Source organism: Phyllostomus hastatus, unplaced genomic scaffold (genome assembly GCF_019186645.2).
Source record: "Phyllostomus hastatus isolate PE091 unplaced genomic scaffold, TTU_PhHast_1.1 phas_scaffold_78, whole genome shotgun sequence".
NCBI lineage: Eukaryota > Metazoa > Chordata > Mammalia > Chiroptera > Phyllostomidae > Phyllostomus > Phyllostomus hastatus.
Genome location: NW_025334041.1, coordinates 92,279,969 through 92,293,934, shown reverse-complemented (window position 1 = coordinate 92,293,934; position 13,966 = coordinate 92,279,969). Strand labels below are relative to the sequence as shown.

General features: G+C 36.3%; 1 protein-coding gene across 1 annotated transcript in view; it reads right to left on the bottom strand.

Moving 5' to 3' along the window:
* The window catches only part of LOC123811567 (WD repeat containing planar cell polarity effector), a 382,261-nt gene that overhangs the window by 34,012 nt on the left and 334,283 nt on the right, over window positions 1–13,966 (bottom strand). The window contains exon 15 of the mRNA XM_045827820.1: window positions 13,775–13,937. Coding sequence (XP_045683776.1) covers window positions 13,775–13,937 — 163 coding nt within the window. The remainder of the gene's footprint in view (window positions 1–13,774; window positions 13,938–13,966) is intronic.

Genomic DNA, 13,966 nt, shown 5'->3' with positions numbered 1-13,966 from the left:
TATTCTCTTTTCCTTTTCCTCTTCCAGAGGCTGAGATGTTACTGAGTTACTATACTCTCTTTTTTGTTTTTAAACTTGCTTTGTCTATTGAGAGAAATTCTTTCAACAAAAGAATTTCTCTTTTAAGAATTACTTAAAGAATTTAAGTAATTTTGTTACTTAAAACAAAAGCTTTAAGTATCTTTGGGGAGCAAAATTTCTGCAAGTGCAGTTCTGATGTTCAGAGTTAGCCCTGAGCCCCAGCATTCAGACGGTAAAGCGCAAAAACAGAGTGCACACCAGAACTTCCCCTGATACCAAGTCTGCCCAGTCATTAAAAATAAACTATTAAAAATATACACCATATCCTAGCACTTTGTATGAATTTTCCCTCACTGTTGTAACAAATCACCACAAATTTAGAGGCTTAAACAGGGTGTGTTTCTTTTTGGAACTTCTAGGGGCTGCCTGTGTTCCTTGGCTCATGGCTCCCTTCCTCCAATTTCAAAATTATCAAGGGCAGCTCGAGTCCTCCTCACAGTGAATCTGACACTGATTTTTCTGCTTCCCTCTTTCACATTTAAAGACTCTCTTCCACATTTAAGGATTACATCAGGGCCATCTGGATAATCCAAGATAATCTCCCTATTTTAAAATCAAATTAACCCTGGCTGGTGTGGCTCAGTGGCTTGAGCGCAGGCCTGCGAAACAAAGGGTTACAGGTTTGATTCCCAGTCAGGGCACATGCCTGGGTTGCAGGTCAGGTCCCTAGTGGGGGGTTCACAGAGGCAACCACACATTGATGTTTCTGTCCCTCCCTCTCCTTCCCTCCCCCCTCTCTAAAAATAAATAAATAAAATCTAAAAAAAAAATAGATGATGGAATGGACTTAGGAGTTTAAAAAAATCAAATGATTAGAAGAAATTATAGCCCAGAAATAAACCCAAGTCTCCACAGTCAATTGATATTCGACAAAGAGGACAGCAACATAAGATGGAGTAAAAATAGCCTCTTCGACAAATGGTGTTGAGAGAGCTAGACAGCTACATGCAAAAAAATGAAACTCGAGCACCAACTTAAACCATACACAAAAATAAATTCAAGGTGGATAAAAGATTTAAATATAAGTCATGACACCATTAAAGTCCTAGAGGAGAACATAGGCAGAAAAATCTCAGATATTCAATGCAGCAATATTTTCACTGATATGTCCCCTAGAGCAAGGGACATAAAGGAAAGAATAAACAAATGGGATCTCATCAAAATAAAAAGCTTCTGCATGGCTAAAGAAAACAGCATTAAAATGAAAAGAGAACCAACCGTATGGGAAAACATTTGTCAATGATACCTCAGACAAGGGTTTGACCTCCAAAGTATATAAAGAATTCATATTACTCCACTCTAAGAAGACAAGGAACCCAATTAAAAAATGGGCAAAGGACTTGAACAGACACTTCTCCAAGGAGGACAAACAGAGGTTCCAGAGACCTGTTTTCCATACTGGTTTTCCAATCTTTTAAAAAAATAGATGATGGAATGGACTTAGGAGTTTCCTAAGTCCATTAGTTCCTAAGTCCATTCCTAAGTCTCATATGAAGAGATGCTCAGTATCAATAGCTATCAGAGAGATGCAAATTAAAACCACAATGAGATACCACTTCACACAGGTGAGAATGGCCATCATAAACAAAACAACAAACAAGTGTTGGAAGAGTTGTGGAGAAAAGGGGTCCCTAGTGCACTGTTGGTGGGATTGCAGACTGGTGCAACCAGTATGGAAAACAGTATGGAATTTCCTCAAAAAACCGAAAAATGGAACTGCTTTTGACCCAGCAGTTCCACTGCTGGGATTATATCCTAAGAACTCTGAAACACCAATCCTAAAGAACCTATGCACCCCAATGTTAATAGCAGCACAATTTACAATAGCCAAGTGCTGGAAGCAACCTAGGTGCCCATCAGTAAATGAATGGATCAAAAAACTATTTCCTCACCCCTGCCCCTTCCTTCTGGTTGCTGTCAGCCTGTTTCATGTCTCCATGCCTCTGGTTCTGTTTTGCTTGTTAGTTTATTTTGTTCACTAGACTCATCTTATAGGTGATATCACATGATATTTGTCTTTTACCTACTGGCTTATTTCACTTAGCATAATATTCTTTAGGTCCATCCATGCTGTCCCAAAAGGTAGGAATTTTTTCTTTCTGCTGCACACTGTACCACTGTGTAATGTACCACAGTTTTTTTGATCCAGTCATTTACTGAGGGGCATTTGGGCCGTTTCCAGCACTTGGCTCTTATAAATAGTGCAGCTATGAACATACGGGCGCACAAGTGCTTTTGAAATGGTGTTTCAGGATTCTTAGGGTATGTTCCCAGCAGTGGAATCACTGGGTCAAAAGGCAGTTCCATTTTTAAGTTTTTTAAGAAATTCCAAACTGTTTTCCACAGTGGCTGTATGAGTCTGCATTCCCACCAACAGTACACTAGGATTCCTTTTTCTCCACATCCTCGCCAGCACTTGTTGTTTGTTGATTTTATTAATGATAGCCGTTTTGGTAGGTGTGAGATGATATCTCATTGTGGTTTTAATTTGCAACTCTCTGATGGCTAGTGATGTTAAGCATCTTTTATATATCTATGTGCCATCTGTATGTCCTCCTTGGAGAAGTATCTATTAGGTACTTTGCTCATTTTTTAATTGGATTGTTTATCTTCCTGGTGTTTAGTCATATGAGTTCTTTATATATTTTGGAGGTTAAAACCTTATCTAATGTATGTATTATTGGCATATGTGTTCTCCCATATGGTCAGTTCCCTTTTCATTTTGCTGATGGTTTCTTCAGCTGTGCAGAAGCTTTTTCATGTAATATTATACCATTTGTTTTTTTTCCCTTTATTTCCCTTGCCCTAGGAGATAACATCAACAAAAATATTGTTACGTGGGATATATGAAATTTTCCTGCCTATGTTTTCCTCTAGGACTTTTATGGTGACAGGGCTTAAAATATTTAAGTCTTTTACCCATTTTGAGTTTATTCTGGTGTACAGTATAAGTTGGTGGTTTAGTTTTGTTTTTTTGCATGTACCAGCCCAATTCTCCCAACATCATTTTTTGGAGAGGATATTTTTACCCCATTGTATGCTCATGCCCCCTTTGTCTAACATTAATTGAATGTAGAGACATGTTTTTATTTCTGGGCTCTCTATTCTGTTCTGGTGGTCTATGTGTCTGTTCTTATGCCATTACAGGCTGTTGATTACAGTGGCCTTGTAATATAGTTTGATATCAGGTGCTGTGATCACTCCAACTTTGTTCTTCTTTCTTCAGATTTCTGTGGCTACTTGGGGTCTTTCATGGTTCCATATAAATTTTTGAAATATTTGTTGTAGATATGCAAAATATGCGATTAATATTCTAACAGGAATTGCACTGAATCTATAGATTGCTTTGGGTGGTATGGACATTTAGTGATGTTAATTCTTCCAGTCCATGAACAAAGTATATGTTTCCATTTATTTGTATCGTCCTCAATTTCCTTCTTCATTGTTCTATAGTGTTCCAAGTACAGGTCTTTAACCTCCTTGGTTAAATTTATTCCTAGACACTTGATTTTTTTGTTGCTATAGTAAATGGGATTTTTACCCCCTAGTTTCTCTTTCTGATAGTTCATTGTTGGTGTACAAAAATACCATTGATTTCTGAATATTGACTCTGTGTCTTGCTACTTTGCCAAATCACATATTAGGTCAAGTATTTTCTTTTGTGGAGACTATAGAGTTTTTCATGTACACTATCAGTCATCTGTGAATAATGCTAGTTTTATATCATCCTTTTGAATTTGGATGCTTTTTATTTCTTCTTGTCTGATCATTGTGGATAGAACTTCTAGTACTATGTTGAATAAGAGTGGTGAAAGCAGTCACCCTTGTTTTGTTCCTGATCTTAAGGGGAAAGCATTTAATTTTTTGCCCACTGAGTATGATGCTGGCAGTAGGCTTCTTATACGTGACCTTTATTATGTAGAAGTATGCTCCCTCTATTCCTCCTTTGCTGAGTGTTTTTATCATAAATGGGTGCTGGAGTTTATCACATGCTATTCAGCATCTATTGATATCATGTGATTTTTGTCCTTCATTTTGTTTATGTGGTATATTATGTTTATTGTTTTGTGAATATTGTACCACCCTTGCATCCCTGGGGTGAATCCAACTTGATCATACTGTATGATCTGTTCAGTGTATTGCTAGATCCAGATTGCCAGTATTTCCTTGAGGGTTGTAGCATCTATGTTCATCAGAGATTTTGACCTGTAGTTTTCTTTCTTTTTTGTGTCTTTACCTGGTATTGGAATTAGGATAATACTGGCCTTGTCAAAAGAGTTTGGGAGTTTTCCCTCTTCTTGAATTTTTTGGGATGGTTTGAGAAAGAAAGGAGTTAGTTCTTCTTTTTTTTTTAAACAAATTACTTTTATTTATTTATTCATTTTTAGAGAGGGAAGGGAGGAAGGGAGGGGGGGAGAGAGAGAGAGAGAGAGAGAGAGAGAGAGACATCAATGTGCTGTTGCTGGGGGTTATGGCCTGCAACCCAGGAATGTACCCTGGCTGGGAATTGAACCTGGGACAATTTGGTTCCCAGCCTGCACTCAATCCACTGAGCTATGCCAGCCAGGGCAGGAGTTAGTTCTTCTTTAAATGTTTGGTAAAATTTGCCTGTGAAGCCATCCAGGGTTTTTGTGTGCCTGGAGTTTTTTGATTACTGCTTTAATTTCACTAGTTGTTATCAGTCAATTTAGGCTTTCTGCTTCTTCTTGATTCAGCTTTGGAAGATTGTATTCTTTTTAAAGATTGTACTTATTTATTTTTAGACAGAGGGGAAGGAAGGGAGAAAGAGAGGGAGAGAAACATCAATGTATGGTTGCCTATTATGCACCCCCACTGGGGACCTGGCCTACAACCCAGGCATGTGCCCTAGACTGGGAACCAAACTGGTGACCCTTTTGTTCACAGGCTGGTGCTCAATCCACTGAGACATACGTGCAAGGGCTAGATTGTATGTTTTTAGAAATTTATCCATTTCACCCAGGTTGTCCAATTTCTTGGCATAGAGTTGTTTATAATAATTTCTTACAATCCTTTGTATTTCTGTGGTATCAGTTTTAACTTCTCTTTCATTTCTGATTTTATTTGGGTCCTCTCTCTTTTTTTCTTGATGAGTCTGGATAATTGTTTGTCAACATTTATCTTTTCAGAGAACCAGCTCCTGGATTCAGTGATCCTTTGAATTGTTTTTTTAAGTCTCTATGGTATTTAATTCTTCTTTGATCTTGATTATTTCCTTCCTTCCACTCACTCTGGGCTTTGTTGTTGTTACTCTAGTTCTTATACATGTAGGGTTAGGTTGTTTATTTGATTTTTTTTTCTATTTTTTTTTTTAGGTAGGCCTCTATTGAACTTTCTTCTCAGGACTGCCTTCACTATGTCCCATAGGTTCTGACAATTGTGTGTTCATTTTCATTTGTTTCCAGATACTTTGTGATTTCTTCTTTGATCTAATAAGATCAAGGAAGATCCATTCATTATTTATTAACGTGCTATTCAGTCTTCATGTATTTGAATGTTTTTGACTTTTTTCCTTGAGGTTGGTTTCTAGTTTCAAGGCATTGTCTGTGAAGTGCTTGATATGATTTCAGTTTTCTTCAATTTGTTGAGGCTTGTTTTGTGTCCTACCATGAGGTCTATCTTTGAAACTCTTCCATGTGCAGTTGAAAAGAATGTATATTTTGTTTCTTTGGAGTGCAATGTTCTGTGTATATCAATTAAGTCCATTTGATTAGAATGTCGTTCAGTGTCACAACATACTTGTTGATTCTTTGTTTGGAAGATTTACCCATTGTCAGCAGTGGCTTGTTAAAATACCCTATGATGAATGTTTTGCTGTTGTTCTCTTTCTTGAAGTCCTCCAATTTTTTTCTTATATATTTAGATGCTCCTTTGTTGGGTGTGTATATGTTTACAAGGATTATATCCTCTTGTTGGACTACTCCTTTACATTGTGTGGTGACTTTCTTTGTCTTGTGTTATAGCCTTTGTTTTGAAGTCTATTTTGTTGGATATAAGTATTGCTACCTAGCTTTTTTTTTCTATGTCCATTTGCTTGGAATATTTTTTTCCATCCCTTCACTTTCAGCCTAAGTAGATCTTTGGTTCTGAGGTGGGTCTCTTGTAGACAGCATATATGCAGGTCATGTTTTCTTATCCATTTAGCTACCCTATGTCATTTGATTGGAGTCCCATTTCTTATTTTGTACATTTATGGTTTCTCTCCTTTTCCTTGATCAAGTCAACTTTTTAAACTTTCTTAAATGTAAAAAAAAATCTACATTTGATATTTGCATATTCTACAGTTTTTATTTAACTTTTACTTAGGGGTCAATAACCTATGGCTTGTGGCCTAGTCACCTACTTTTGTAAATAAAATTTTATTGGACCAGAACTCTGTCAATTCATTTATATATTAAAAATAGCTGCTTTTGTGCTACAACAGAGTTGAATAATTGCAGGAGAGAGCATAGGCCCACAAGCCTAAAACATAGACTCTAAATATTTAGGAAAGTTTCCCAACCTCCACTCAGCTCATTAATTTTTGCTTTTTAAAAAAATATTTATTTTTAGAGAGAGGGGAAGGGAAGGAGAAAGAGAGGGAGAGAAACATCAGTGTGTGATTGCCTCTTGTGCACCCCTGACTGGGGGCCCAACCTGGCCCACAACCCAGGCATGTGCCCTGACTGGGAATCGAACCGGTGACCTTTTTGTTCACAGGCTGGCATTCAACCCGCTGAGCCACACCAGCCAGGGCTGCTTTTGTTTTTATTATTTCCTTCCTTTTGACTAACTTTGGGTTACTTTCTTATTATTTTTATATTTTTGAGTTGGAATTAGTACATTTATTTTATTTTTATTTTCTCTGATAAAAGTATTTAATGCTATGACTTTTTCTCTGATGATTACTTTAAATATATCCAACAGATTCTTAATAGTAATGTTTTAATTGTAATTGTTTTATGTTATATTTTCCTCTTTCATCCAAGAGTTGTTTACTAGAAGCTTTTAAAACTTCTAGGAGGAAGGTCATTTTGTTTCTGGGTAAGAACATTAATAGTTTTACTGCTGTGTGATCAGAGAGTGTTTGAAATAATTCTTCTTTATGGAACTTAGTGATATCATTTTGGCACCCAACATATGATCACTTCTGGTCAATGTTCCATGGATTCTTGAGAAAAAAATTTTATTTGCCATTATCAGAGTTGATGAATACCTATATATATCTTAATTACCAATTATGTTATTTAGGTATTGTTTCTCTTTATTTTTTGCCTACTTAATCTATTTTATAATAAGAACAATGAGTTAAAGACTCTTATTATTGGTGTTTTTCTGTCTTTTTTTGTAGGTTTTCCTTCCTAGAGGTAGCTTCTGTGTTATTAGGTGCATAAATATTTGTAAGATTATATTTTATTATGAAATTTGGTTGGTAGCATTTCTTTTCAATATTTAATGCTTTGGGGCTTAAATTCTATTTTCTTTGTAACCAAGATTTCCATTGCTGGTTTCTTTTTCATTTGCCTGGCATATCTTTTCCCATCTCTTTATTTTTAGCTTTTCTGAATCAGTTTATTTCAGATGTATCTCTTGTATGCAGTACATAGCTGGATCTTGGCTTATGAGCAAATTAAAAATCTTTTTCTTTTATTAGACAAGGTAAATACATTTATACTAATTGATATAACTGATATTCTTGGTCCTAAGTCTGTCTGAATATTTCTTCTTTTAATATATTTTATTGATTATGTGATTACAGCTATCCTACTTTCCCTCTTTACCTCCCTACACCTGGTATGCCCCATTGCCTTCGGCAGTTCCCTCCCTTAGTTCATGTCCATGGGTCATGCATATAAGTTCTTTAGCTTTTCCATTTTCTATATTGTTCTTAACATCCCGCTCTCTATTCTGTACTTTCCAATTTGTACTTCTTAACCCTTACACCATTCTCCCATTCTCCCCCTTTTCTCTTCCCAACTGATAACCCTCCAAATGATCTTCATATCTATGATTCCATTTCTGTTCTGCTTATTTTCTTAGTTTGTTTTTAGATGCAATTGCTGCTAGTTATGAATTTATTGCTATTTTAATGTTCATAGTCTTGATCTTCTTTTTCTTAAATAAGTCCCTTTAACATTGCATAAAATAAGGGCTTGGTGATGATGAACTCCTTTAGCTTTACCTTGTCTGGGAAGCACTTTATCTGCCCTTCCATTCTAAATGATAGCTTTGCTGGATAGAGTAATGTAGGTTGTTGGTCCTTGCTTTTCATCACTTTGAATACTTCTTGCCAGTCCCTTATAGACTGCAAAGTTTCTTTTGGATAATCAGCTGATATTTGTATGGGAACTGCTTTGTATGTAACCATCTGCTTTTCCCTTGCTGCTTTTAAGATTCTCTTTATCATTAACCTTTGGCATTTTAATTATGATGTGTCTCATTGTATTCCTCCTTGTGTCTCTTCATGTTTGGGACTCTCTGAGCTTCCTGGACTTGTATGCCTATTTCCTTTACCAAATCAGGGAAGTTTTCTTTCATTATTTTTTGAAGTAAGTTTTCAATTTCTTACTCTTCTTCTTCTCACTCTGCACCCTATGATTCAAATGTTAGTATGTTTGAAGTTGTCCTACATGCTCCTTAGCCTGTTCTTGTTCTTCTGGATTCTTTTCTTCTTGCTATTCTGATTGAATGTTTTTTCTTCCTTATGTTCCAAGTCATTGATTTGATTCTTAGCTTCATCCACTCCACTGTTGGTTCCCTATAAAGTTTTCATTATTTCACTTAGTGTAACCTTCACTTCTGCTTGTGTCTATTTTATGCTGTTGAAGTACCCAGTCAGCCATGACCATCCTAATAACCAGTGTTTTGAACTCTGCATCTGATAGATTGCTTATCTCCATTTTGTTTAGTCCATTTTCTGGAGTTTTGTTCTGTTCTTTCATTTGGGCCATACTTTCCTGTCTTCTCATTTTGGCAGCCTCCCTGTGTTTGTTTCTATGTATTAGGTAGAGCTGCTTTGACTTCCTGTGTTAGTAGCATGGGCTATTGTAGAAAAATGCACCACTAAATTGGATGGGATGAAGCCTTAGGTAATCTCCTGGGTGGGGCAACCAGTGTGAATGAGGTTGATGGAGTCTCAGATTTGGTGTCATTGCTCTGTGGCTCTGTGTAGAGGAAGGCTCAGAAAGGGAACAATTTTGCTGCCTGGCCTCTGGAGTTTTGTCCGGGGGAAAGCTGTCCCTCAGCACTTGCCCTGATACCACACACTTCAATTTCTCCCAGTATGCCAGTGGTGCCCTCCCATTTGCTGCTCTGGTGCTGGAGTCCAGAGGGAGTGAGTCTGCATAAATCCTAATTCCGCTGTGGGCCCTTTGACAGGAGACTCACTCCTGAGAATCTTGAAGTTTTTTCTGCCACCCCAATTCCTACTGGTTTTTACAGCCAGCAGTTATGAGGACTTATCTTCCTGGCACTGGAACTGTAGGTTGGGTGGTCTGGGGTGGGGATGGGATCCCTCCCTCCTGAGGTATCTCTCCTGATTTTTATCCACCACACATGAGTTTGGGACCACTCATTCCATTTCTCTGTGACTCTTTGTGCATCTCTGTACCTCCATCCCTCCTATCTGTCTGGACCAATGTGACTTTAATTCCTTGGTTGCCAGACTTCCATACACCTCGATTTTCTGACAATTCTGAGTGATAGCTATTTTGTAGTCTAGTTGTAATTTTTGCTGTGGCTTACCTATACCTCCATCTTGACCTGAATATTTCACAATTATGTACATTTGGTTTATATTTGCTTATGTTTCTTTATGACATGTTTAGGTGTTTCCTTCATCTTAATTTCTTTTCTTAGCTTTTTATTATGTGATTATAGTGTTTATTGGCATCCTTTAACTCCCACCTGTATATAACAATCCATGAGCTTATTCTGCTTTTCTCTTTCATTATATTCTCCTCTTACTTTTCAGTTGTATCATTTGTACTTAATTACAACATTCAGTATCTGTACATGAGTCTCCCATACCTATCTCCTGTTTATATGGATTAAATCATTCACAATCAGTCCTTTGCTGAAGTTTTCTGAGTCATCCATGGTTGGGTGAAGCTCTTCGATTATTCCTCAAGAAGGGTTCATGCAAACTGTTTTTCTTTAGCCTTGATATTTGAAGGAGAGCTTGGATGGACACAAAACTCTTGGTACACATTTTCTTTCACTGAGTTTTTAAAAACTGCAGCTCCAATTTTGCCTTGCTTTGTATTTATTCTAGTTTAATTCTTCTGCTTTATAAGTCATTTGATATGTTTACCAGGAGACCTTGATTATTTTTTAAATTAATCATTGGAATCTAAGAGCTTTGTTAGGATATATCTTAGAACCAATTATTCTAATGTAATTTTTCTCAGGTACCTGAGATGATTTTTTCCTTTTATTTTTATGGTTATAGAATAGCATTTTTATTTATTTTTATTTTTAATTACATTGATTGAGGGGACATTGGTTTATAAAATTTTGTGTCCTTAGGTTAGAAAAATAATTTTTATATATAATACAAAAAGCACAATCAATGAAAGAAAAAAATAGCTAAATTGGGCTTCAACAAAATACACTTTTGAACTTCAAAAGGCACTATTAGGAAAATGAAAGGGCAATCCATTGACTAGGAGAAATTATTTACAAATTTTATATCTGATAAAGGACTTATTTGAGAGTACATAAAGAGCTCATAATTCAGTTATAAGAAGAGAACTCGGTTAAAAATGGACAAAAGTTTTGAATAAATATTTTATCAAAGAAGATATATTATAATGGATAATAATAACATGAAAATGCTCAATATCATTAGTCATTAGGGAAGTGCAAATTAAAATCATAATGAGCTACCACTCTAAACCAACCAGAATGGTTATGATAAAAAAGACTAAATACTAAGCATAGGTGAGGATGTGGAGAAACTGGAGCCCTTATACCTTGTTGGTGGGTATGTAAAATGATGAAATCACTTTAGAAAACAATTTGGCAGTTTCTTAAAACTAATAATATAAACTTGCAGTATAATCCAGCAATTCCACTCCTACATATGTACCCAAGCAGAATAAAACATAAGACAACTTGCAGACTTATATGTCAGTATTTATAGCAACATTGTTCATAGTAGCCAAAAATGGAAATAATTCAAATATCAATCAGCTGGTAAGTCAATATACAAATATCCATGCAATATCGTACTATTCCACAATTAAAAAGAAGTAAACTACATGATGTGACATGTATGAACCTCCAAAACATAATGCTAAGTGAAAGAAGTCTGACACAAACAGCAGCATATTGGGTGACTCCATTAATGTGAAATTTCCAGATTATATGATTTCACTTATATAGATTTTCTCTAAGACAGAAAGCAGACCAATGATCGGCCTGGCCTAGAGATGGGAGTGGGAACTGACTGTAAATTGACATAAAGGAACTACTGAGGTGACAGAAATGTTCTAAAACATTTGGTGGTAGTTGCAAATGTTATGAATGTACCAGACATTATAATTGTATAATTATAATGGGTGAATTCTATGGTACATGTAAATTATACCTCAGCAAAATTGTTTTTAAAACAGTAAATTGAGGGAGGACTTCCAGGTAGGTGAATATACAATAATAGTGGCTCCCTTCCTTTTCAGATCCCAATACTTCCTCTATAAACAGTACAAAACAGAAGAAAGGGAGAAATGAAACTACATGAAAACCACACTTCTGGCATGACTTGAAGATAGAATGTTCATAATTCATAATAATTGTAAATAAAATGGAAAAAGCACCAAATCTCAGTGATCTCTCCAACTCTTGGTATTCTTCCAGATCAGAGCATGGACTACAGGAAGGGGCCTAAAATGAAAAGTGTCATGCTACTTGATGAGCAGAGGGGGAGGGGGCAGGTGTGTTTAACTTCTGGGGAAGGAGATGGGTCGTTGATCAAAGGCAAAAGAGAGAGGAACCTTTGGCAATTGGGTGTGAAAGAGGAAAGAAGCCTAATGGGGAAATTTAGAATTGTGCAAGACAAAAGAGAGCCCAAATATGGGGTCATACAACTACATCAGGAATGTGCAGAGTTTAATTAGCCCCTCTATGGTTCTCTCATGTCCAGGATCTCCCTATTAAATTTCTGGCTAGACCGCTATTCTGTGAATTGACTTAATAAACAGATTTGTAGATCTGTGGCCTTCCCTATTCATTAACTACCACATTTACTTTTACTGAGGGTGAGTTTGCTATTTTTATTGATAACGCTGCTTCCTGAATGGGGTTTTTCCACTCTTAGTCTCCAAATCAGATCAGCTATTGGTTTTCACAGCCTGTCACACCCTACTAAAAGTACAAGGTTCTGAACTAGTTTAGAGGTGGTGGGAGGATGGGGGCAATCTCCTAGAACATCACAGATTACCACATATCATGTATTTCCTGTATGATAGATCATATCACATATTCATATACATCATATATATATATGAAAGATATGGTCTCTGCACAATTATTGCATATAACTGGGATCTTTAAGAGCAGGTATGTAAACTAGAGACCACGCTACAAATCCTGACCACTTCCTGTTTCATAAGCTGTAACAGCCACTCTCATTCATTTATTTTCTGTGGCTCCTTTCATCCTACAAGTAATTGTGAAAGTCTGTTTGGCCCACAAGCATAATATATGGCCTTTTACACAAAGTTTGCTGATCTTTGCTTCGGAGAATTATCATTGTCATAATTAACATTGTAATTTTCTTTTTAAAATTTATTTATTTTTAGAGAGGAGAAGGGAAGGAGAAAGAGAGGAAGAGAAACATCAATGTGTGGTTGCCTCTTGCACACCCCACACTGGGGACCTGGCCTGCAACCCAGGCATGTGCCTTGACTGCGAACCAGTGACCCCTTGGTTCACAGGCTGGTACTCCATCCACTCAGCCATACCAGCCAGGGCCTATATTTTCATTATAAATAAAACTATTTAGTGTTTTTAATTTCACATTTATCCTTATATTTATTTTCTCAATAACCCAGAGTGGTAAATTGAATGATATTAAATGATCACTTATCAGATTTCAAAAACTAATGGCAAGCTTGCATAACATATAATTCAAACTAAATATTAAAAAAGTAATATTTTGATCTAATAATTTAACAATCCTAAAATTTAACAATAGAATACAAATTCTTCTGTACATTATAGTAATTTTATTTTAGCCTCAAATAAGATTAATTCTGAAAATTTTTGTTTCCATTCACCCTGGCTGGTGTGGCTCAGTAGATTGAGTGCCAGCCTGTGAACTGAAAGGTCACTGGTTCAATTCCTAGTCTAGGGTACATCCCTGGGTTACAGGCCAGGTCCCTAGTGAGGGTGTGTGAGAGGCAACCACACATTAATGTTTCTCTCCCTCTCTTTCCCCATCCCTTCCCCTCTCTAAAAAATAAATAAAATCTTTACAAAATTTTTATGGTTTACATTCAATTCTATCTTCATCATGCCTGCTATGGCATGGCCAAAATACTGCAAAGCCTCAAACATGAGAAAATGCACATTATTTTGTGTGACATTTTGAAATGTTATTAACTATTAGTTTGCATTTAAAAGATGAATCTTTAATTTGTTTAATATTAAATATTTTTCCTTTACTCAGCAACTTTCTTAGTTCAACATATCTTACCTATTAGAAGAGACAGTCAGTGTTCTTTGTTGAATAATATGACTATTGATAGAACAAAACGGGGGGAGGTTATCTGGAAATGTGTCTTCTCCTTGAGGTGTTAATGATAGGCCAACAAAAGCTTCAGTCAGCATATCCCCTCCGTTCAAAGGCCCCAGGAGTTCTGTTAAAAAATGGTAGGACATGAGTCAA